General features: G+C 30.2%; 1 protein-coding gene across 1 annotated transcript in view; it reads right to left on the bottom strand.

The window, feature by feature from the left end:
• Positions 1 to 26,548, bottom strand: part of LOTGIDRAFT_233060 (hypothetical protein) — a gene marked incomplete at both ends in the record, with an annotated part of 28,379 nt that extends 1,831 nt beyond the window's left edge. The window contains 30 exons of the mRNA XM_009058505.1: positions 320 to 435; positions 691 to 823; positions 1,398 to 1,453; positions 1,901 to 2,146; positions 2,445 to 2,610; positions 2,860 to 3,047; positions 3,280 to 3,415; positions 4,285 to 4,317; positions 4,623 to 4,708; positions 4,932 to 5,008; positions 5,205 to 5,385; positions 5,718 to 5,858; positions 6,051 to 6,224; positions 6,539 to 6,694; positions 7,163 to 7,420; positions 7,672 to 7,919; positions 8,393 to 8,624; positions 8,810 to 8,989; positions 9,168 to 9,302; positions 9,669 to 9,802; positions 10,014 to 10,106; positions 10,499 to 10,733; positions 10,969 to 11,202; positions 11,682 to 11,797; positions 13,554 to 13,693; positions 14,283 to 14,602; positions 16,130 to 16,284; positions 19,067 to 19,230; positions 26,205 to 26,314; positions 26,533 to 26,548. Coding sequence (XP_009056753.1) covers positions 320 to 435; positions 691 to 823; positions 1,398 to 1,453; positions 1,901 to 2,146; positions 2,445 to 2,610; positions 2,860 to 3,047; positions 3,280 to 3,415; positions 4,285 to 4,317; positions 4,623 to 4,708; positions 4,932 to 5,008; positions 5,205 to 5,385; positions 5,718 to 5,858; positions 6,051 to 6,224; positions 6,539 to 6,694; positions 7,163 to 7,420; positions 7,672 to 7,919; positions 8,393 to 8,624; positions 8,810 to 8,989; positions 9,168 to 9,302; positions 9,669 to 9,802; positions 10,014 to 10,106; positions 10,499 to 10,733; positions 10,969 to 11,202; positions 11,682 to 11,797; positions 13,554 to 13,693; positions 14,283 to 14,602; positions 16,130 to 16,284; positions 19,067 to 19,230; positions 26,205 to 26,314; positions 26,533 to 26,548 — 4,659 coding nt within the window. The remainder of the gene's footprint in view (positions 1 to 319; positions 436 to 690; positions 824 to 1,397; positions 1,454 to 1,900; positions 2,147 to 2,444; positions 2,611 to 2,859; positions 3,048 to 3,279; positions 3,416 to 4,284; positions 4,318 to 4,622; positions 4,709 to 4,931; positions 5,009 to 5,204; positions 5,386 to 5,717; positions 5,859 to 6,050; positions 6,225 to 6,538; positions 6,695 to 7,162; positions 7,421 to 7,671; positions 7,920 to 8,392; positions 8,625 to 8,809; positions 8,990 to 9,167; positions 9,303 to 9,668; positions 9,803 to 10,013; positions 10,107 to 10,498; positions 10,734 to 10,968; positions 11,203 to 11,681; positions 11,798 to 13,553; positions 13,694 to 14,282; positions 14,603 to 16,129; positions 16,285 to 19,066; positions 19,231 to 26,204; positions 26,315 to 26,532) is intronic.

The raw sequence follows: 26,548 nt of genomic DNA, 5'->3' as shown, positions 1-26,548 counted from the left end.
AATCTTAAAAATATGCACAATTTATTTATTTGCCATGCAACATGCAATAAGCTTTGTTTAAACCATTTACCATACTTAATAATAATATATACAGGTACTGTAAAATCATTAATACATTTTGAGTTTATCAAATTCTTTTTCTATTTCAGTTAACTTTCTGTTAAGATTTATCCCTTTTTTGAGTTTGAATTAAGTTTTAAAAACCATTTTACCAAATTCCAATGCAATCTCTAGAAAAACGGTCTTGAAAATATAAAAATGATTTAACAGTCCAATACAATAAAGACAAAATAAATATGTAGTCTTTAGTATGACTTACATAAGTTAACGGTGCCTTATCTATTTGTGGGTCCCATTCTAATTCTCCCTCCCCATGGGCACGATTTAATTCTAATTCTCTTTTAAGATTTTCTTCTAACTCTTTACATATTTCATCTGGAAGAAAAGTTCATTTAAAACATTTAGCACAAAGCTGCATCAGAGCATTCATTTCATGCAATTTCCAGTTAATACAATATACAGTGAATTGTTGTTTCCATCTGAAAATGATCAGCATAGCGGCAGGCCATAGGCAAGTAAACTCTTACAGGGAGAGCATGTCAAGGGTGCAAATAAAATGCAAGAGGAGTAAAGGGTGTCAACAAATTCAAGGTAAATATAAGGGTATCAAAATATGATAGAGAAATGTACCTGTGCTGGGATCTTTAATATTTTTCTGTCGCCTTTCTAATTCCTCTAAGACTTCGGATATAGAAGAAGCTGGTCTATTTTTACGTTTATTATATATAGCACTAGAAAACGCTGTTTCATCATCTATCATAGGCTACAAAGTCATAAATAGTTCAGGTTAATGCATGTCTATATAGTCTATAGCTATGTCAAGTCAAATGTGCAGGGAATGGTAATTCAGAAGTCCAATACACACAGTTTAAGAAATCAACCTGAGCATTATTTCTTATAATAAATTTCAAAAATACTGACTGATCAAAAGATCTCTTTAATGTTTTGTTACTGATGTCTGAAATCTCTGATAATTATGAAGATCAGTACCAGTACAGATTTTTGGATTTGAAAACATTTGATCTTTTGAGCAAATTAAAACAGATTTAAATATTTCAAAGCATTTGGTAGCATGAAGATAGAATCAAACTTTGCGGAAAAAAACAAGCCTTATTTCAATTGTGCATACTAACTGTTAAACTTGAAATTTCAATGTTTCAAAGGTTGAATACCAAAATGTTTAGAGATCAAAATACAGAATTAACCTGATATTCATCACTGTGTATTGGACTTCAAATACCTAAGACAATAACATGTTTCTTAATGAACAGTTAGGAGGTAGAACAGACATTCTATTTATATAGCATGCTAGTATTCATTATCATAAAATAACTTACAAAACTTCCTTGACTAAATCTGTTAGCTTGCTGGTCATTAGCTACATTATTCCTCACTGAAATACATGCAGAAACAAAGATTAGTATAGCACCCATGTTCACAATGTTGATACAATCCGTGTCTTTCCATGTATCACAAGAGTTTATAAATGAAGCAATTTGATTGGAATTGTATGCTAGGCATACAGCCAATCAGAGATCTAGACACAGCCAGCAATGTTATTAAGAGTCCTTCTGTCGAGGGCATTGATGGGCTGTATTTGCAGAATGATGTCCAGGTATTACACAAAGATCATTATACCTTGTGAATATACATAGTACAAAAAAAGACTTTATTTTACTTCTAGGATTACTGCTAATTTTTATAAGATGTATTATAGTATCAATCTACATAAGTGAAATTATACAATAATAAAATATTTTCACTGTTAAAATAGTGCTCAATACAATTGTAGATCAATTCATATTCAATTCAAATTATACATAAAATTGATAATGCTTACTTTTTGGAGGTCCAAGAGTAGCTGAAACCATACTAAATTCATCAAGTTTAGCTAGATGGTCATGAGGAACTGGAGTAGATGTCACATGATTTAATGGAACTTTAGCATCTAAATCACCATCTACACCATCCATTACTATTTTTTTCTTTAATTCATATTCACCTAATCTTCTACGTCGTCTTACCAATAATAACGCTATTATAATAGCTAGTATTAAACATAATGCTATAATACATGCTGTAATAACTGAAATGATAATTTAATATGAAATCAAATAAAGCATCTTTACCTTCACAATATTGAAATATAATACATATATAAAGTATATATAGACCATCACAAATATCAATGATTTGGGTCTCTGATTCCTGATATTCCAATTTTGTTCCTCAAAAATGATGAAGGTGATAATATTCTACTTTCAAAGATTAATAAACTATATGAAACAGCCTATTTTTCCTCTCCTGATTGGTTAAAGAAGAGGGTTAATGCCATGCAGTGTGCAATTAGGAACCTTTTGCCAGGATGACGGTTAAAAACTTACCTATAGTCATATTATCAACACTATAATCTGTTAATAAAGTTGAGGTATTATTTTTAGGTAAGATTAGTGATTGTGTAGTTACTATTATATCTGTTGGTGGTATCGGTATTCCACCAATTATTTCTACTTTAGCTGGTCCAATATTCCATTCCGGCATTGTCACTGACTAAAAAAACAAATTGCATAATTAGAAGACTAATCCGAGTAATGCTGAACAGAAACTGTTTTGGAATACAGTAATCATTTTCCAACCAATGTTCTGGATCTTTAATTCTTTGATATCAATGACAGACTTTTATTTCTGTTATCATATCATTTAAGGCTTCCAAAGACTACCATTTTAAATTTTGGATTGTGATTTTGTGTAACTGGAATAAAATTGTCCCAAATCAGGAAAAATATAAAAAGTAGAAACCTCAAAATCTGTGAACTCATCTGGTGGAGGGTTTGGTGTGCGACTAACTTTACCATATATATTAGGACGTTTATCAGAACAAGTTGATACACTGTTACCCAGTACTTTTATATCAGAACTATTAGTATAAAAATCTTTTAATGGACGTATTCTAATCGAGGAGGTTTTAGATGGTGTATAGACTACATCTGAAATGAAAAAAATTCGTAAAATATCTGATCAAATAGGTCCATTCTTCACAATTCAACTTACAGACTCTTCATTTATGAAAACAATTAATAAACCTTCTTCCTTAATAAAAAATACAAAGCAGGTGGCTATTTGAATGAAAGCAAATGAATATGGCTCTATTTTTAAGTTAGGGCTTTGGAACCCTGATAGACTTAGAGAAATATAAAAATAGATGTTAAAGTCTCTTACTGGAGATACAGCCTGTAAAATTGACAACACTGTAAAAATCATCTGTTTGTTGTGCCATACCACCAACATAAATAGAATCTATATCATCTAAATCAAACGCAGCATAATTCATGGTGGCTTCTTCTATACCATCAATCTACAACATATAGCATCATATATCTGATTGCAGTAGGGAACAATGCTGTGTACAATGGGGAAGTTTTTAAGGGACCATCTGCTCTTTATTTGTTAAGGTTCTTGGTGAGCATCAGTTTATACTTCTAATCTAATGATTAGATGATGTCTCAAACTTTGATCAAATGACAAATAGAGTTGGGTAGAAAAATAAGATGGTATACTAAGCCATAATTGAACTCTTAACCTCAAGCATCTAACTAGGTAACCATAAAACAATTACAGTCATGGAAATATTATTTAGATATTAAACACTGTAGAATCAGTTTTTGTCATACGTTTTGCAACATTTTTGTATGATAATACAAGAAAAATATAGATGTATTTTATTATAGTAAATAAACCATGTTAAAAACAACAGGATTGCTGATAAAACTACATATTATGCTGTCATGTCTGATCTACAGATATAAATTGATTGGCAATAACTAGCTAGTTCGTCAACTAGCACCAGCTTTGATGAAAAAGTCCAATATGTAAATCTTAAACTTTTACTGTACCCAATGTAGGCCTACATTTAAACAAAAATGTGCATATACGTCAAATATACAGGAAAGGTGCAATAAAGAAGCCTAACTCTGACATAACATATAAAAATATCTCCACCCAATAGTATATATATGATATGATAATATAAACTGTGCTAGCGCCTGTTTCTCAAAAAATTAACGATCAAATTTTAACGCAAATATGACTTTTCTCAACGTGAAATTCTACATCTACGACAACTTCTATTTCAAGATTTTTTCAGAAACAGGGTACAGATATATACAGTGATATAAAGCAATAGAATACAATACATATATGGCAGTGTTTTTATAGAGAACTTACAATGGGAAATCCTTTTTTATCATATGGTATAACCTAAATAATCAGGCAAAGGAAATTTATGATAAAAAGAAGAATAAAGCATGCTCAAAACTCATATATGATGAACAATGGGAAATTTGACAAATGCAATACTATTCTAATAGAAAATATGATATGACTTGGAAAATAATTTTGAATCACAAAAATGACAAAATGTAACAGAAATATTTTGATAGAGTCATAATCTATGATTATATATGATGCATTCATGCTGATATGAACATAGACAAAATGTTCAAACATCACAGAGACATGTATTTGAAAGTCGTATATCTTGTATTAAAATAACTATCACTTACTGTGACAAACATATCTGAACCATCACGTTTATATCTCAATTCATGAGCTTTACCATTAGCAAAATCTACTGGAATCTTCATACGATCTGCAAAATATTTAAAAAAAAAAATTAACCACAATAATTTGGAATGTGTTTAATTTAAAACAAGTCCTTCAAAAAATTATTCACAGATCAAAGTGACTATACAAAGTCAGCATTCTGTTTAATTGTTTTTTCTTCAAGTTATTACCAATTTTGCATGACAAAAAAGGCACACAAATCAGCCCAGTGTATCATATGCTTTTGTAGATGAAAATTGAAAGCTTACAAATTCCAATTTCTTGATTAGTTTCTATCATGACCGAACCATCTTGTTCTAATTTAGCCAGTAAATAATCTTTCTTTCTGTAATAAATCATGTTAAATATTAATGTACAATTACAATTGGTGAGTTTTACAAGTTCATGGATATGGTATGGAATTAAAAATTCAATAAAAAAAAAAACAGGGTTCACAGCACTTTTTTCCTTTTTAACACAACAACAAACATGAACTATTGAATAAATCTAAACTATATCATTGAGAATAATACAAAACTTACTTAGAACTTGTAACATAAATCATAGCCATTTCTATAATTTCTCCTTTAACATACAGACTAGGATCAACACCGTCTGATATAAAGGTAAAAGACAATTGTTCTGATAAACTACGTTGATCTATTAATGGTAATCTAAACTTCTGTTCTATCACTGAATTACCATCAAATTTACCAGAGGGCTCTGAAATAATAATAATAATACATTATCTGCCATTTGTTTATAAAGTATAAATAACAATGGTTTAAGATAACTTTGTTAAGGACTATGATCATGATTAGGTAATCTACATTTCTCAGACTGAAATATTGTTTCAATATCAAACTCTTTAACTCAGAATGTACATTTGTTTGGTTTGCATTGAAGTTACTACTCTAAAAGATGTAGGGAACAAAATGTCTTATATACAGGTATTCGTCAAATTTTTTTTATCCATGGTCAAAACACAGTAATCAAAAGTACTATATCATACAAGTTTTCCTTGATATTTATAAACGTGCAAAAAATGTCCTTACCTATTTGACATTGTTGTCCAGAATAATCAGTTTCAGTACAATCACAATCATATTGTCCCAGTTTAAAATATTCAGTACAATATCCACCATTTAAACATCTATCTTCTATACAACCAGTTTCACATGCAGTAGTAACATCACCTACAAAAATAAATTACATTTGTTTGAGTAATGGACATCTTGTTAAATAACATAATAGATAAAATTCAATATCTAAAAATCTGTATCTTAGATCAATTTCTCTGATTTTGAGTCTGATCTCATGAACAATATTTCATACTAGATATCTCAGGCTATCTGTCTCTCAACCAAATGTATTTATTTATTTCTTACCTGCTTTGGCTTTTACGCCTTGTTCCCTCAAATTATATATTCTCTTTCCAATCTTCAAACCACGTAAACAGCCATCAAAGGTAGGTAGAGTAGTTGCACCTTTTGGAACACCACCAACATAAAGATGAACAAATGGAACTGGTTTTTCAGAAGGTCTTGGTAAAAATACTGATTCTACAAACAAAAGCACAAAGAAGTTCAATAACTTTTATATAGTCAAATGCCTTAACAAATGGGTTAACTTGGAATTTGGAATGTCATCATTGGATTCCCAAATATTGATTGCTGAAAGTCATGCTATAATTGCCAACAAATTAATCAATAAAATATAAGCTAAAGTTGGTGTCATATCATTGACATATTCTATGGAAGAGGTTAATGTTAAGACAACACAGAATATTTAACTTGCAGTTACAAGTATCTTCTAATAAGCATTTGAATATTTCAGACTTCTAATTAAGAGAATATTAAAAAAAAACACAATTTACCTGGAATACGACTTTCTTTATAAGGGAATGTATTATAATTGCGTAACTTTAATCTAGGATATTGTATTAATAGAGTTTTATCTTCAACTTGTAATCTAGTAGAATCACCTATAATTTCTGCTATTACTTGTTTCCATTTACCATCACTTAATTTATCTACAATAATATTTCATAGTATAAATTGAGGAATCAATTGGTTTTCAAATTTAAATGGGTGTTACGTATGACATGTTTGCACCAATTTAAGCTTTCTGGATGGGCAATAAGATGAGGTGTGAAATGAAGAAAATTTTGCTAGGACATCAGAATAAGCCTACTCTTTTTTGATATCTGATTTTTGAGGGATCTTTAACGGCACAGCCTGTTTATTGTGCCATCTTGTGGATAAGATGCTTTTTCCATGTGCAACCGTGACCTGCATCAGGTAACAAACCAGGAGGAAAAAGTCGGAAGGTATTATAATGACCCATACCAGGATTCAAGCAAGCCTTTTACTCACTGAACCACTAAGGTTCCATAGGTGTAAATCTGATATTTATTATCATGGAAATAAGTAACAAGCAAATGTGCAGCAATGTATTTTCTGTATTGAACAGTTTTTCAATCAATTCATTAATAACTTACGCTCAATATCAAATGTAATAGTTTCTCTAATAACTTCATTAAAATTATTATAACTTATAATCAACTTGGTTCCTTTCTGTAGTTCAAACTGTATAAAATTATTCATTTCATCATGTATGTATAGTATCATTGCCTCCCGTTTAAATGTTCGGAAACTAAATATAATAGTTTGATGTAAGGCTTCAGGATATTCAGATGAATCAAATACCATAAATGATGTTACTGTACCAGACATTGTCACTGCATCACGATTTATATCTGAAACAATTAAGATATCAAATAACACATTACCACCAGGGGTAAAAAAATAAATTCAGGGAGAATTTTAAGCATTTGTAGCAGTAATAAGAATTAATGAGGATGTATGACAAAAACAGACTCTATTTAACAAGCACCAGACTGTGGCAATTCTTAGGGAAGGAATAGGAACACAACTTCATTTAAGTTAATCAATACGAAAAAACTTAAAATACAATACATGCCATAAAAAAATAAGGAACTATGCATACCTCTTTCACAATCATTTCCATAATGAATCCATTTATTGGCACAAATACAGTTATAGGATCCCCAGTTCTCTTCACAAACACCCCCATTTAGACAAGGATTGGGCCAACATGATGACATACAATCAGTAGTAACACCTGTCATACTACCATCTATTAATCTAGATAGATCTTTCTCTTTATTATTATACACAAACCCTCGTACACACCCTGTTAAACCTGGTCCTGTTTCTCCTAGTTCACCAGCAATACTGTAATATACAATAAACTATTATAAATATTGTCATATTGTGGTCTGGATTAGTCCTGTCTTAACACAGGTTATTTCCCTTCTAGTCAGGTAGAGTTGCTTACCTTTTCAGTCATCTAATCATGCCTTGAAGTAGCCTAATTAAACTCAGACCAAACTTTCATTACGTTTTTTTATAAGCTTTTATTTTAAATACAGCCACTTCAGTTAGGGTCTAACAACAGCCCTCCTGAATGTGCGTCAAATTAAATAATTATACATTTTATAGAATAGTGAGAGTTGCAACAAAATTGTTGGCTTCCAATGTAAATTTTAAATGTCATGCTTTAAAAAAAATTAAGGCTATGAGATAAGGGTCCCTGAAAATGTATGAAAACATTCGCTTGCAGGTTTCACATTTCTTTTTAGTATGAATCAAACAATTAATTATCAGATGAATATGTAAAAGACTGTTTGATAATTAGATATACATACCCATCAGGCAATCCACCAATATATAAAATACCATCAGAGAAATCTATTAAATCATCTATATCAGAACGTAATGTATATAAACTACGACTCTGATCTACTGATAATCTAAGATTATATTTATCATGTTCAACTATAATGGTATGCCATTCTCCAGTATCAAATGAGATAGGTGTGTATATAGTCTTTAATATAGATTTACCATTAATCACAAAATGAAACTGAACTTCATTAGCTGAAAATAGACATCCAATCAAATGGTGTATTGTTCAAAATAAGACATCAAATGGCAACCTCGAAGAGAATATGTACACTGATAGAATAGATTGGCACCATTCCAATCCTTATTTACATGTTGCTATTAATATCTAAGTGGCCTAGGATAGTGACATCTTAAAAGTAACCGTTTTAATAACTTACCAGATATTATTTTTATACAAAATTTATTTCCCATTCCTTTGCCTGGTGTTTGATAGAGAATCAAGGCATTAGTTTGATCTGTTTTTATATTAATACGTAAATCTCCAGACTTCCAGGAATGTAGCATTACATAACTGGAACTTTTAATGAAAGTGATAGACTTATCTAATGGAACTTGGACTGAAATAGAATACCATATAATATTTGAATGAATAGGTTTTTTACATATTGAACATCTATTACGGCTGATCAGTTGGTAGATAATAAGCTTATGTCTGCAGTAAACACAGTTATCGTTCCACAAATTTTACATCTTTAATGATCAAAGATCTTTATGAATTGAAAAGCCCCTACTCACCACTGCCCCAACATTTAAGATGACCAATAGTAAGGTTTCCGGTACCAGTAGGATATTGTAATACTGTAACTTCTGTTAGTGGTAACTGAGCTTTATTTTTATTAATACCTGAATCTTGGTCCCATTTTTTTAAACCTGTAACATCATACATACAATACAAAATAACATCTATTTCTTCACATCTGATAACAGAATACTGTAACAAATTATCATATCATCATCCTTCATTCATTCATATCATTCTTATATGTACAGATTGGATAATCCAAAAAAGACAATTGAACTTTCTATAGTGCTGTGACTGTGAGAAAATTCATTGGAATTTCCTTGGTACTTAGTTAAATACAAGATAATTAGGGACTCGTGAGACAAACTGGTACTTTTTCCAATCATTAGAACACCTCTACTTTCGATTAATATAAGTATAGTCGTCGAAATAATCAAATTAAATTAAGATTAAAAGAAAATAAGGAAACCCATCTTTAGGAAATATCCACATACCACGATCACAATAGCAGCGTTCACCTGAACACATTTCTTCACCAGGTAAACAATTACAGAAACCAGCTCTATTAGACCCTATATAATCTACTATCTCACCATTAGCTGCTTTAAACCAAGTCTTCTTACCTAGTCTATAATACACACAATATTCATGAATCATCAAACATCTATCTAAGTTGTTTTTTCGGAAGATTGAAATTTGATCTGTTTGCGACACAAAGTTCTTTACAGGGGTTACTTTAATAAAATCATCCAATCAAGATAACTCAGAAAACAACATTGAAACATTTGCAGGGAAAATATGGAACCTACAAACAAAGACAGAAAATTTTAGCAACTTACTCCATAGGTGAACTGTAGCATTCATATTTAATATACTGTTCACATTTAGCAGAAACTGTTGTTAGTGCATATAGTTGAGCAGCTGACATTCCCCTGGAAAAATAAATCAATATTGAAGGATATAGAAATATGATAGAACCACAAGATCAAAGATATATATATATCATTTCACTTTTGATCTCTGTATTTAATTATCAGTACACAAAACTCATATTTATCAAAAACTCTAACCATTAATTTAGATTTCAAATTGGTCTAATTGTTGCAGAGCAGACAAATTCAATCATGTTATATCTTAGAAGTGAACCTTTATTCAAAACATAGTCACAGATTCTCCAAATCTTTTTGTTCAGTGATAATGAGCTATCAAGGTATATCTCCATTCAGGCTAACCATCTTCTGTCAAGGGAGATAATTCTCAATAACTTAATCTTCAGACTACATATTTAAAATATGACAGACTATGATACATAGTTCAAACTAACCTATAAGAGAGATGATATTGTCTATCAGCAAATGATGGCTGTCTAACTGTGGTATTGGGATGAAAGTTATGTTCTATGATTGTTTCTCCATATTCATGTTGATCATGTATTTTACCCATCTGACATTCAACATGAGCTGGTAATAATGGTCCACTACCATCTAAATCTACCATATAAATACCAGACATATTCCTTCCTGATTGAAAATATTCATCACATGTTCTGGGATATTTTGCTGCAAAAATCAAAATGAAGTATTTAATGCAATTGTGTATATTACTTTATTTACTACAGCAAATTAGTTTAAATAAGCTAAGATATATTTCTAAGATTTTATGAAAAGTTGTCCAATCAGAAATCTAAGCCACAAGTTTTGAATGTTGAGGTGTATGACTTGAGAAAGGTAGCTTTAATGGACTCAACAGCCTTTGAAGAAAGCCAAATTTATTATTCAAAAGTAATATACTTACGAAAATGACAAGCTTTTCCTTCATAATGTTCTGAACAATCACATCTAACACCATCCCAATCTGATAAACATATGCTACCATGTTGGCATATATTATTATTGCTGCAATAATCTATTAGGTTACATCCATCTAATACTAAACCTACTGCTCTATCACTCTCCATAATACTGATAGGATCTATAGACTTTCCTTGTATAACTAATCCTTCAATACATCCTACGAATCCTTCTGATCCTAGAAAATATATAATCAATAATTAAGTCAAGGCAAACAGAGGATTAAATATTTATACTTCAATTTTTTTTTAAGAAAAGATTTTTTTAAGATTAAAAGATCTATAACTTGGAGATCAATCAGTAAGATCTTTTGTAAACTTTAAGCTCAATTGCAAATGTGAAAAAAACATTTTATTTCATCTGCTAACATTACAGTCATTTTTGAATTCTTTGATCTAAATAATCACATCACTAAATAATATTAAAGGTTAATATATTAGATTTCCTTCAGATATTCTTTCAGATTCCTTGAAGCAGTATTGATGTTAGATTAAACGAAGGAAAACTCTTTTTCCTTATTCTGAGGAAAATATCAGCAAAAATATGCCCCATATTAACTCTTTGCAAGAAAATTTCAAAATATGAATACTTGAAATATCCTTTAAAATGCAAAAAGTCATGCAAAGTGTATCTAGCTTTGTTTTAACATAAACTTACTTTTATACCTACGTAGTCCAATACCATAACCAAATACAAGTTTACCCTGGTGTTCTAATGTCTTTCTGTATACATTGGTACGAATAGAAACTTGATCCACCTTTAATTTGGCTTGACTAAAATATCAATGAAAAAAAATTTATGGTCAAGTTTTGAATAATTGCCAAAGCCTCAATAATGCTGCTGATATCAAAAGGAAATGTGTAACTTGAGTTTCTGAAAGAGATGACAAATTGACACTTTGAATAATTTTATGACTTTAAAAAAGTCATTTCCCTTTTCATTGCTTCAAACAAGTATCAATTTTAGTTTAATCCTGTTTTCATTATGCAATATTCTGCAGCCCCCAGAGACAGTTCCAGTGATCATAATAAAATCAAATCAATGTTGATTGTATTCTATGATAAAAACCAAACAGCAAACAGTAATGGAGGCCATAAAAATGGAAAGTAATTTATCACAGTACTGAATCGTGATTCCAAGATTCAAATGATAATTAGCAGAAATCTCTGCAGAATATTGACTGCATTTTATTGATATTTCTTGCAATTAATATTGTATTTCCCATCTGTTGAGTTTTCATGGCTTGCAGACTTGATCAGTTTTCACATTCTGTTTGAGTTTGTTTGCTCATAAAATATTACTGTTGGAATGGTTGTATTAATATCTAACTCTATAGCAACTCGGAAAGTAGATCTAGAAAATAAAGCTGTAAATCTACACTAATAAAAGCTACTCTCTAAAACTATGATAATGAATGAAATTAGTAAAATTTTGAAAGGATATCGAAGGAAATCAATGAGGTTATTGTCATGGTTCAAATTCCTCTACAATACAAGCCTGAAAATAGGTTTTTTTTTTACTACAGATTTAAATGAGCATTTGGCTTCTTACTAATTCAAGATATTGCAATTCTATAAGTTTTATGTAACCTACACTTAAAATAACCCTCTCTCTCTGAGCTTTACACCCCAAAATCATAAGGCTTATTAAGCTCAGGAAAATAGATTGTTGATAAAATGGCTGTGTTATATGGTAGGATATAAAGTGTCATCTATATTAGTATAAAGCCTATAAGATAATGATTAGTAGGCAATGATCTAGAATAATAGTGATATTTATTAGTATTAGTACCGAACTAAGCCACTTATAGCTTATTATATTAAACCAGTGATATACCAATACAATAAGAGTTTTATACCTACAAGGAATATTTGGACGTGTTGAAAAAATCTTGAGATTGCCTAAGAAAAAGTGTGACATTTTCAATGCATGGAATATCATTATTTATATTGTGCAACCAGCATCCTTTACATAATTGTCATCAGAAAGGAATATAGTCGTCTAGTCATTCAGCTGATAAACATAATGCATCTACCTGTATTACTTTTCAAAATGAAAGTACAAGGTTGAGTCAATAACTACAGATAAATTCATTATCCAGTTCACAAATAGATAAAGATGTTATTAAAATTGAGATTTGAATCAAGCACTTGACCTTATGTCTTAGTTTCAGTTTAGTTTTGAGAAAAACATATCTATTTCATGTTAATCAGCTGAAATGAGAATCATTAAAGGACTGTTTCCCTTTAATATTTTGTTTTTTTAAGATAAATAATAGTGATACATTCATATACTTTATAAACAGTGAAAATGTGATGTACTCTAGGTATTAATGTTAACTTAATTTACCCATCTATATATAAAAAAACAAACTTAATAACTTCAGTGTTATGATAAAAAAAAAAATATTTTGAACTACGCAACTTAATTACTCTTGGATATACAAATTAAAAGCAACAAAAATATCATATAGTTATATAAAAAATAAGGAGAAAATGAATAAATATGGTAAAATATGAAGAATCTTACCTGGAATGTAATGACAGATCTAAAGTATGCCATTGTGAATTATTAACTAAACTTGGTATCGACTGATTCTCCCGGAAACTCTCTTTATTTCTAGTGGATGGTACAAAATCTAGGAATGGTTTACCATCTTTTACCCATACCTACAATTAAGATTACACACATGCAAAAATCTTATGTGAAATATATCCTTGGTTCATCAGCACAATAAGTTATACTACTGTGTTTGCAACTTTTTAGTTTTTCACCTATTAAACAACCTGTATATCTGAAAAAGTGGACTTTGTTTTTGGAAATACAAAGAATCTTTCTCAATGACTGAATGGTATCTGAATCCTTCAGTTACAGAAAAAATACTCAGATGTAATACATCACCATCATAATCAGCATTTCAGACAATATAATATGACAATAACATCTTAAACAATGAAGAAAATTTCAATACTAGTAAATACTGACAAAATTATTCTTGTCACATAATATACAGTTTGTTTCAGACAACATCAAATACTGACCACAAACATTCACTGAATTTTAATATATTACAGGTCAACTTTACTAATGTCTTGAGACAATTTATTTTTAACACATTGTGTAATTGTTTGTGTAGAAAAAACCTTAGAACATCTATTAGAACACCTATCAATTATAATTTTGTTTAAATTTGAATATTATTTATATTTTGAATGCAAGTCACATAAATAGCGAAAAAAAAAAAAACAACAACAATACCTCAAGATATCCATATTCATAACCACCTAGACCATCTCTAGCTAATAGTTCTATACTAAATAATACTGCTACTTCTCGTACTGTACGGAATCTAAATGATACAGATAACTCTTTCTCTCTTGGTACATCCCATTGTAACATTGAACCAGCTATAGGAAATGTAATAGGTATTTCTTGTACTGCATCACATCCATATTGGGCTGAACGTCCCCCTTGATATTCACAGTTATCTTTCCCTGTTTTCAGACTATGAAGCACGGAATCATCATTGAAATATACATTACGTAAACAGCCAACAAAACTTCTTGTTACTTGTAAACCTGAAATGAGATATGCAAAATGGTAGTTTTCATATCTAGAATAATGCATCTAAGCAGTGTTACAAGACTATGCAGTCATTATCATTTTTTCAAGACCTAAAAGAGCAGAAGAGTAGGACGTAAAACTCCATTCATTTCATTTCATTTCCAGACCTAAAAGAATCAACCAACCAATGTTCACTGGCCACAATATCAATAAATTCTAACATTTTTAAGCATAAGCTTATGAAAACTTTTTTTGTACACAAAACAATATTCATCATCAACTTTCAAACCACTGAGCAAAATTTGTCCTTAATCAGGATTTAAAATCACTAGTGAGGGATGATCAACAGGAAAAATCAACAGGAATAGAACAGGTTTTACAAAACCATTAAGTAGATTGGTATGGCCTTAATTGGTGTTTAATTAAAACAATATTGATAGAAGCAATGGTGACCCAGCTGTCAAAAGTGACAAATAAAATATGGCCAAACTAAAACTTCAATAGTTAATCAATGCTCATCTTTGAACAGCGACAATTAAACTCTTGACCGATGTCCATTCTTCATCCAAACCAGTGTAGTTATTGAGATTAGTATTCACATCTAGCATGTTTCCAGGAAAATTCAATGTGCACTGATCTTTAGTACTTGACTATTTAATATCCTTCATTGACTATTGACAATAACCTTGTTGACCATTGGTCACTGGTTAAACTAAGAAACATGATTCAGTTATCATGTGTGTTGTAAACAGTTTTCAGTATAATCTGTAGGGAAATGCTCCAGTCTGATATTTAATCCCAGCTGTATTGAAGGTATTAGTATTAAATGTTGACAACTGGTCATCTTGCAAGACAAAACTATTTGTTCACAGGCAATATAAGGGTGGTCTTGTATTTAATATTTTTACTTCAAGCATGTTTCTCACATATTCTCTATTTTACTAATGGTATTAAAGTGAATCTAAAATAAACATTATTTCAATTCATCATTTAATCATAATCATCATTTAAAGAGATACAGTTTTTATGGCTAGTTTTTCAAGTAGAAAATTGAGATGACGGTAAAAAAGTGGTCTGGAAAGCAAATAAATATCTAATTCATCTTTCAATACATAAAAGTGTAACATATCAAATTTAATCATATATAAACCTTGTGCTGAAATTGATATCTTGAAAACTGATACAGGTAGCTTGTAAAATATAATACCACTTGATTACAAGGAGTTACATTCGTATAATTCTGAGGATATGCATTAAAATCCATTAACAGAGCTTATTTTAGAATTTCGAGGAATAATTAATGCCATCTTTTCAAACACTCCATTGATCAAGACATCACTTGACTTGTCAATCTGCAATTTATTCTGTATTATGTTTGACAGTGTCTCATCAAACATTGCTCTTCTCATTTACATATCTATTGATCAGCCAAATAGCAAGTTCCATTGACTATTTCTCTGATCTCATGAGAAGGTGCCCAATTTCTTAATCAACTGTCTTGATGAGGGTATATATCACAGGTTTATTAAATGAAGACCTACCTCTTGTTTCAACAAAATTATCACCACCTCCAATGTATACATTAGGATCTAAACTGAGGAAATATTGATCAGCTGTTACTTCTTTATATTTCTTATCACCATCCAAATATACAAATATATCACGTTTATTATGTACTATTGTTAAATTGTGCCATCTGAAATGAACAAAATTCATATATTCACTTAATATTTTATATAAATTTAGAGCCAACCATGAATGCTATATCTGTTAATACTAGAAATAACTATTTGCTTTTTGTTCTGGACCACCTCTTCATTAATAACAAACTATGTACAATAAAGGCAAATTTGCATGGACAAGAGCAACAGTTATGTGAATTAATACATGAGAAAATCTTCCTTGCTCAACTTAAGGAAACTTGTATCTCCAGCCTATTTTCTTATAAATTGAATTATATGTTGTAAAATGTAAAATGTAAAGGCATGACATTATGGTGCTTTTGAAAGTTATTTACAACTAAGGCAGTCTTATAACTCCCACGTTTATCTTGAAGCTGATCTTTGCCAGAGGCTTTTACTAAGTATCCTTAAATACCAGTTCCATATCAGACACTCAGGATAATATAAATAGACTGATCAATGGGAAATTTAACATGTACATTTAATATTATACATGTATAAGCTTAGTTTGTTTTTGAATAAATATCAAGAATCTTTATGAGGATTTTTTTCTTACTTTAGGTTTGTATTATACCTACTTAGACCTTACTTATTTTAAAAAAAATTTAATTCACAAAAGGTGTTATCTTTCAAATACACGTCATAGAATTATTATCATCTTTAAATATCTTGATACCTGCCCTGCCCAGAGAATTAAGATTTCAGCATTATCAAACATTAGAAATGTGTTGATATATGACCCTCTTACTACCCCTAAATAAATTAACTAAACAAACTGAAGTTAGTAATGTACTATGAGAGTCACGTACAGTTATTAACTTTACTATACTGTAGTAGTCAATAGGAATCAAATTAATATCATCTCCTTCAATTGGTAAAGATATAAACCACTTCTACTCTTTATCTAGTTACCATCTTATTGACAGAACATTGGTAAAAACTTAGTCCGAGGAACCAATTGAGATTTAATGGCATGTTGGCACCAATAGACTTACTATGAGCTTATGGTACACAAAGTACATTAAAGATCCATTTTTGCAGTTAGCACATATTCAAGATCTTGAAATTTTCTGATATTATCTTGTGTGGTCACATATAGGTAATGCTATTGTGCCAGCTGAACCAGTTGAAACCAATATATCAGTGTCTGAGCAATGGTAATGTTCATAGTATCAACAACAAAGTAACATTATATATGGATTGCACAGCTTGAAGCTTGGAGTAAAAACATTCTACACCACTGCATGTTTCAGGTTCTGTTTCTAAAAAGAAAACTGTCCAAATATTCAACATCTCTTATACCAACAGAATTAGATGTTTCAGACTATAGGTCTACTATTCAGAAATCTGGCCTCATCATCAAAGGTTATAGTAATATGATTATAAGAAAGTGTTTTCTGACCTAATATAAGATTTATTGAGATGTTTATCCAATCTTTTAATACTTCAAATATCTTATATATCTATTACCTCATATTGGTTTATCATCACAACCACTTACATATTCTTTAATTGAAATGTTAATTTCATTATTTGACAGTCATGTCATGTCCTTCAAAATGTCTGACCGTGTTTTTTTTAACAATATGTAATTTATGAAATCTTTTTAAATTTTCCTTTACTTGAAGGACAGTTTAACAAATTGTGAAGTAAAAAAACAACCTCTAACACAAACTGTGACCCTTTTATACCTTTTCTCCCTTTTGACTATCAGGTTAAGTCGTGTGAAAACATTTATGAGATCTGGTAATAGATATGGTACATCTTCTACTCAGACCTTGAGTCTCAAGGCTTGAGAGATTAACTTATCCTATTCTAAGTGAAATCTAAATGTATCTGTCTATCACAGTAATCTGTGCATACACATTTTGTTATTTATTTAATATGATAAATTACACCCAGGTTATCTATCAACTTCATATTTCACGTAGCAGCAGAAATTTACTTTCTACTGTAAATATTGATTTTTAGTTCAAATTTCTGGAATTTTGTCTAATACATGTTTTTATCAATCAAATACTCCTATATTATGAGAACATTGCTTGCCATGTAAGGTAATATACACTCAAAGCAGTAAGCATAAATACAATAAACTGAACTACAGAGGGACAAAACAATTAAAGCAGAATTGATCAATGAAATTTCTCATCAACAATATCAATAAATGTTTAATTCCTACAGCCAACAAGTGGTGGTCTAAAGCAGTCAGTGAGGTGTTTTATTTTCCCCCAGTTCCACGTCAGGGAGAGCCAATCATGCCATTAGTATACTTTGTTTTGTAAACAGAGATAAGTTCTAACAACAATATTATTTTCTTCATTAAAAACATTCTGAATGGTCTTTAATTACTGGAGTAATATATCTTATTTGTGATTAATTTAACATGTGAAGATTTTTTGGTATATAGATTGCCAGATTGTGTTAAGTGTTAATTTGTTAAGTTTGGATGAAAAATTCTTAAATTTTAATTCATGGATTACGGTATTTCAATATCATACGATTGTTGCTTCTTTTTTTGCCCAGGACTTTTTGACATCTTTTGTTAGCCCAAATTAACCAACTTATCTGGTAAAATCAAAAACAAAATCAGTTAGCTGTTGTTTAGTATGTAAGTAAGTGATACATCATCTCAGCTACATTAAGAAGAATCCAATTCATTGGGAGCTAGATATCCGAGATTGCTCTAATCTCTAACCTAGTAATAAGATTTTTATCCTAAAAGCTTGATTTCGGGGCTGCGAGGGGGGTGGGGCAACTGCCCCTTCGTCACTGTCTATAACAACTAAATAGACTTACCTGTTATTATCTAGCTGTAGACCCATTGTAAATTCTAGATCATTAGTAGTATCACCAAATGATATAGATGTATGTAATTTACCACTACGTAATGTAGCTGTAACATGGGTATGATAAGGTGTACCACCAACAGCATATAATAATATACCAGATCCACGACCAGTCTGAAATAGATACATCATATTTCATTATAAAATACAAGTGTTGCAAGACCGTATGTATTTGTATACGGAAAAATTTAAAGAGTGGAAACAAAATGATTTCAGAAGAAAACCTTAACAGTTGTGCATCATAGACATGCAACAAAAAGGTCATTAAAAGAAAGCAGTTGTAGAAGGTTGGAAATTCAAATCAAGAAAAAGAAAAGCCACAGTATGTCAAATCAGTAGATCTGGACTAATGTTTTTTGATAGTATATAAAGGAAAAATCAAACTCGTCTTATTTAGTGCTTACAATATGGGCCTCCAGTAAAAAATTACTGGTAGACCATTTATTTTTTTGTCAATTGGACATTTTTGAACCTCTAATGTGCATACTGCACCATCATCAAAATTGCTCAAATTTGATAATTTTGTTACAAAAAGACAAAAAATATTCAAAAACTTTCATCACTGTTCGTGAAATATGTAAAATGAGGTAAAACATATGTTCAAATAATATATACAGCTCATAAATTATCTAAAATTACATCACATTGCCAACAATAATATTTTCTTCTTTTGTAAGTATTTTATTAGCTACTTCAGTTTATTGTTGGGCTATTAATATTGTTTTTCACCAGTTTTTACAGACTTAAACACATTCTTCTTAACCTCAAAGCCTTTCTGGAACCTACATGATTATACGATAGCCCAAAAGCCAAGGAGAAATTAAGTTGTTCAAAAAAAGACAATAGTCGACCACGCTATTAAAATTAAATGAAAAGTTACTGATATCAGGTGTTTTGAAAGGAGTAAACAAACCCTGCCTTAGGCATGGTAATCAGTATTGTTGTACATTTTGGTTTCAATTCCAAAAAATATTCTTAACCAATCAAAACACTTTTGTGTATCAGACAACAGATGTATTAATAAATAATACGAATGAAAATAAGTGAAATATAACTACAGTAAGAGTTAGATTGATCCTATATGCCTTCATTATCCATCCTTTCAATAAGGGATGAAATTTGAAATGATCTTAGGGCTATGATGTCCTAGGTTCATAACTTCTAACAATGTTTCTGGGAGATCCAAGTGCTAAGATCGTTTTGAGAGTATGTGGCCAGGATCAAGTTAGCTGGTATGAGATAGCTGAGTGCTGGTCATTCTAACCCAATACACGTCAATAACCCTGCAGGTTAAATCAACCAGTTAATCCAATGATCTGGTCACAGGAAATTAAATCAGTGGAGTCGTGAGGCCACTCAGATATTGTGTCTTATAAAGACTTTCCTCCAAACAAAACAGGAAGTTGAATAGCTTTTTCTTTGCTAGTTGAATTATCAGTTTCCAATTAATATTGAAGGTCTTCAAAAGTTTTTTCAGGGTTTTGCTCTTATAAAGAGCACTTGATAAAGAAAGATAGATGACTTAAATGTATTTTAAAAATTCTTGGATTGTTGCCTGAAGTCAAGACTATTGTTCTTCCATCTGAAAGTAATTTCAATCTTTGGAACTTTGAAAAATGTCTTTTATATTTCTGACCTTAAGAATTTCCTCAGATTACAAAATCTGAAAAGTCATCAATAACTAAACCTAATCATTGTGCAGGGCCTGTATTCATTCAAATATTTCCTGATCTGAAGTCAATAGGTGCAATTAGAAGGTTCTATTACATTGAGTACAAATATATGACCCCTTCTGATCTTTCTCACAATTAACATTATATTATAATTTATATAAGCTTTATAACATGTTTATACCTTTATATTTCAATATAATTTATTATTTTATACACCTAGCTTTAAAAGGTATGCACTTTAAATTGAATACATACAGTTATGTTTTATCACCAATGTGTAAGCTAACATTTACTTACAAAACATAAGACAAAATGCACTATTTGTATTCCATTTGCAAACATGCACTAGGTGCCCAATAGTCTATGGATAGCAAATGTTGAACTCAATACATGAGAAAACAATGCTTAAAATTTTATCAATATTGGTATCTACGGCACCACATATTTTTGTGTTGGCTGTAAAAATGTTCAGTTTTCATTTTTAAATGAAAGGCATGTTATTGAACTAGTAAATTATTCTAATCAAGTCTGATCATTGAAGTCAGTAATTTTGCACCTCAACTACTTTATAAAATAGTAAATGATAGGATCTATAATAGATAGGATGTAATAATTGTAATTGATAGGATCTAATAAGTGTAATGACAGAGATTATATCTAATCATTGTAAATGACCAGATGCTAATTATCAATGTTAATTTTCTAGATATGTCATATGATTAGTGATAATTCGTTATAGAATTTCCCTAAGATAATTCTCTGAAACAGGCAATACAATTTTCATTTTAAATTCCAGTGGTAGTTCCACTAGGTGTTTTGTCCTAACTTTTGTAATAGTTACAATAAAGAGAAAGTTCTATTTCCTAGTAAAGTAAACTCTTCTAAAACGACTGATCCATCCTTTGTTATGATATTCTTTATAGATATTTTGTCTTTTTAGAAGGTGTCAAGGTTTTAATTTCAAAATTTTAAAATGTATCAAGTGGTGTGGTTATCCAACATTACAACAAGAAGACTTCTAATATGAAGATTGAAAAGCAACAGTTAAATTTCCATTTTGATTCTCGAAAATTATGTTCTTACAGCTGGTGAAGTGAATAACTGATCATATCTCATATATCATATCAAATCAGATATAACTTCCTGTATGAATCATAATGTTATTACCATCAAAAGACTGGAATAAATGATGATAACTAATGATAACTAATGATAACTAATGATAACTAATGATAACTAATGATAACTAATGTACTATGATGAAGAGATTAGAATAGAAAAGAATTTAATGGTTGGACTATCAAATAACAGTCATACCAATTAATACGAATATTTATAGCATCCATTCAAATTGACTGTCGAATATATCTCATTACTCACTGATATTTAAAAAAAAGACTGAATATAGAAAAAAAAAAAATCAGATATTCAGAAATACAGCGATGATTGGATTAGAAAACCAAATCTAAAATCAAATTTTAGTGATTAACAAATTGAATGACTGGAACACTGAAACCAGATCATAAAATATAAAAAGTTTCATATGCAATGCATCCTTTTTTGTTATCAAGAACCGCAATCACAGTGGAAATTAGGTGGTTAATTTGAACTTATCTTTACAGACCACAGGCATTGACTAATTGCTATATTGACTGAAAGTAAATACCATGCGATAATCATTACCCACAATGTATTCATATGAAAGAATATTGCACTTCATCAACTCTGCAGTATTGTAATAGTAATATGTATCACCACCACACCTTTATCAGCTATAAATGAATGAATGGAGCTGTAATTTTAATGATTGTGGGTTTGATGAACCTTTATGCTAATTATTTCATGACTAAATTAGTCAAAGATTTATATTCAAGCAATGAAATTATTCACAGTGTTAACAAATGAAATGATATTGAGTTCTACACTATAGTGGCGATGAACATCATGCAATGTGCAAAACAGTTGCACATTTCATAACCTAAGTAGATGGCAAAATGCTGTATATCCATAAAACTCGTTCAGCCTTTGAAAACTAAGGGAAAAGGATAGGTGTCAATACACATGCGTAATAAACTTTTCTTTAAATGGAAACATTGTTTGTTCTGTTCTGTTCTGTGCTGAAAACAGTTCAAGGACCATGTCACTTCTGTGGTAGCAGTTTGCAACTGTAATCAAAACAAAATTCCGTTCCATTCTCAGAACTGATTTGAGAACAGATCATTTTTTAAACATACACCAGGCTATAATCTTCTGAGCAAATGCCAGTTAAAACAGTACAGACAATATTTGATCAGATATGAATTCTCAAGGTAATAATAAGAGTATATTGAAGTTGTAATGATTGTGAATATTATTACTATCATATTACCAATAGTCTGTCTATATAGCAGATGTTTGATGGAATTATCCTGGCCATCTACAGATCATGATCTTTGACTTTTATAATGCCTTCTCCTCAGAGGAATACTTTAACCTGATATCAAATGGCAGGAATAACATGTTCTTTGCTCTCAGGAATAAATACATTGATCTTTAAGAATATTATATAGATCACATTACTTAGTCCAAATATATTACATATTTTGTAATTCCCATAGTCATAGTCATACAATTCAATGTGCTGTTTTGAGGTGATAGTCAAAAAGATTTATACCAGTCATGTTTTTGTCTACTTTAATTGGTATTTAAAAAGTGAAAATTATTTGGCTGACAAATCTCTTAATGTAGATAACAGCAAAATTCTACTGAAATTAGAAGAATCATGTATCATTTCTAATTTTCATACAATTCAGTGTGTGTTTAAGTGAGGTAATATCCAAGAAAGTTTCATTTGTCACATTTTTGATTTCTTTCACAGGTATTCAAAGTTAAAAACTAAGCAAAAAAAAACTATGAAAATTAGAAGAAACATGATCATTGTTAAAAAGAATAATCCATCACATTAAAACTGTACTAAAACTTTATTTTGTCTGCCAATTTTCACCTGACCACAACCGCATGCATTAAAAGTACAACAGATTGTGTTATTCAACAATTATTTCAATTTAAAAAGATAGATAAGATAGACAATACGGAAGCTATGGATATAAAAAGTAGAGTTGTATATATTTTTAACTCAACAAGTCAATATTGACAGAGTGTTTAACAAAGTGATGATAACAGATTCACACTACTTTTACTACCTGTGTGAATTTAATCTCTCTTGAATTCATAACTAACCTGACCTAACTATATACACATGAAGCAACCCTAAGAGGTGTGAAACGTCCCTAAATATGATGTAAATTGACCTTTCAGAGGATTGTAACCACCTAAAGTGATGTGAAACAACCCTTAAAGTGATGTTAAACAAACCTTAAAGTGATGTTAAACAAACCTGTGAAACAACCCTCAGTTGATGTAAAACAACCCTTAAAATAATGTGAAACGACCCTCATTGTAACTTGAAATAACCTTCCCAACATGTCAAAAAGAGCATACAAAGGTATGAATTGACACTTAGCAAAGTGTAAATTAACTTAGTGGAATGATATAGGTTAATTAAGGATAAGAAAATCCATTATATGGATCAACAACTCGGGATAAAAATAACTCACTCTATATCAAAATACTTGTTATACAGTGAAAGAGATTTAACGCTCAGTTTCTCATCAAAGAACATCAAATACATTCACAGATTATCTTGGTCAATCGTCTATTTCAATCTAATTAGCCACCTTTTAACAACTTTTACACAGTTAGTAAACACATTTTCAATGCGTCGTCCCAAAACATGTAATATTTGTCTTATGCATCACAATTTTTTTACATAATATTGACAAAGAAATTAGATTTGTTTGGGTTAGTGTTTTTCTTGTGATACATGGAAATAATGACCAAACAAGAAAGTTATTCAATCACAAACACAAACAAAAACATAATACTTTCAAGAAAGTTTTAAATAAATAGCAACTTTGATATAAAAACACATTTTAAACAAGTACTTGTTATCAAAGACAACACCAGAAAAAACAAGTTAAGATATTGAATTGGAAAAGACAAGACATATTGAAGCTTTGATTACATGTTACAACTTCCATTTCCATCTACATGCCTGACATCCTGTAACATTAAATTTTAGGCAGCCATCAATTTTCAACTTTCTAGATCTATAAAGTGTGTAAATTGAATGATTTTAATGACAAGAACAGTCTGAAGCGCTGGTAATATATCAACTTGATTTTTATTTCCCATATTCTTCCTTTTTCTTTTTCTCTTCAGTGCTTTCCATTTTTTTATTTTTTTTACTTTTTATTTTAGAATTAACATTTTAAACAGAACTTTTTGTGTAGTCCTTATGAGACTGATAATCAAAAAAAGGTTTTAAGCTTGAATGTTCTCAGTAAAAGTTCTGTCAACTTTGCTTCTGTTTCAGAAGTACACATTGCCAATGGTTTGTTTTCAAAGAAAAAGGTCAGCTCAAAAGGTTTATATTTCACCCAAGGTTACCATAAAATTAGCAGACTGTAGAAACAAATCAAGTCTGAAGTGAAGTCCAAACACCTTCATCAATAATACATTTTTTACTGTTCCTTGGGAAGACAGTGGTCAATACCGGTACTTAAATTGTTCTACTGATGAAGCTTCAAGAATTATTCAGATGATTAGTATATCATTCAGTTGAAATTTAAATATTTCATCCAGAGATTGCTATTGCTACATCCTCTCTGAATTCATCCAACACAATTATATTATATTAAAACTATCTGCACAGCTTCTGAAGTTTTATTGGTGTCAAATACAGTTTAATCTCTACACTGAAATTGCTTTATCTTGCATGGATTCTGATAAGTGAAGGTTTAAGAAATCACTGATGTCTTCTGTAGTTAAATATTTATAATGTTTCCTCAACATTCCCTTTAACAAGTTCTATCATAAAACAAAGGTACATTTGCTGCAGGCAAAACAAAGAAATACATTTGGAGAATAAATTATTCAGAAATACATTAGCAAGCACTAAAACTATTATTGCATGTAACATGGTGCTTCAGGGTTCTACCTTTCATAATGGAATCGTTCAATGAAAGCCATTGTAAATATGACACACTCTTTCAAAACCTATTGAAATTTGAATCTATAAAAGCATGTACTATTGTAAATTTTCAGCTACACAAATATTGATGCCCTTCTGAACTTAAAGTAAATTTGCAATCAAGGTTCTTTAAAAGCAATAAGCAGAAACATATTGATCAAGAATACAGGCAAAAAGATATTTAAATAAAACTATTACTGGTAACTGATTTTGGGATAATCTTATTCATATCTATAGTGGTGCAAAAAATGGGGTTGAGTTTGGAAAGTTTCAGAAATAATACAAAGAACATGTGTGTTGAATATCTCTGATACATATACATCAATGATCAAAAGATGACTTACCTTAAATTCAAGAGATATTCTATTCTGATCAGAAAATAGTTTATCTTCTTTTCTGTTATACAATTTATACTGGATCCATTCATAACCTCTAAACGTCATAGTAGTAACACCTGGAAAAAATCAGTCATAAACTTTAAAATTTGAAACATTTTCCTAAGGCAAAGAAAGACTGAAAAGAGGATTGAAAAAGGTTATAAATAAAACAGTGTTCTAGCATTCAAAAAGATTCATTTTTAAATCTCAATTTCAAACTTTATAAATAACATGAAAAACCTTTTCATCCACAACTTAAAGTACTGAATGGAAATTAGAAAAACGCGGATTTTACTTTCCCCAATTACCAT

This window comes from Lottia gigantea, assembly GCF_000327385.1.
Source record: "Lottia gigantea unplaced genomic scaffold LOTGIsca_34, whole genome shotgun sequence".
NCBI classification, from domain to species: Eukaryota; Metazoa; Mollusca; class Gastropoda; family Lottiidae; genus Lottia; species Lottia gigantea.
Note: the sequence above shows the minus strand (reverse complement) of the source record. Positions and strands in the feature narration are given on the sequence as shown.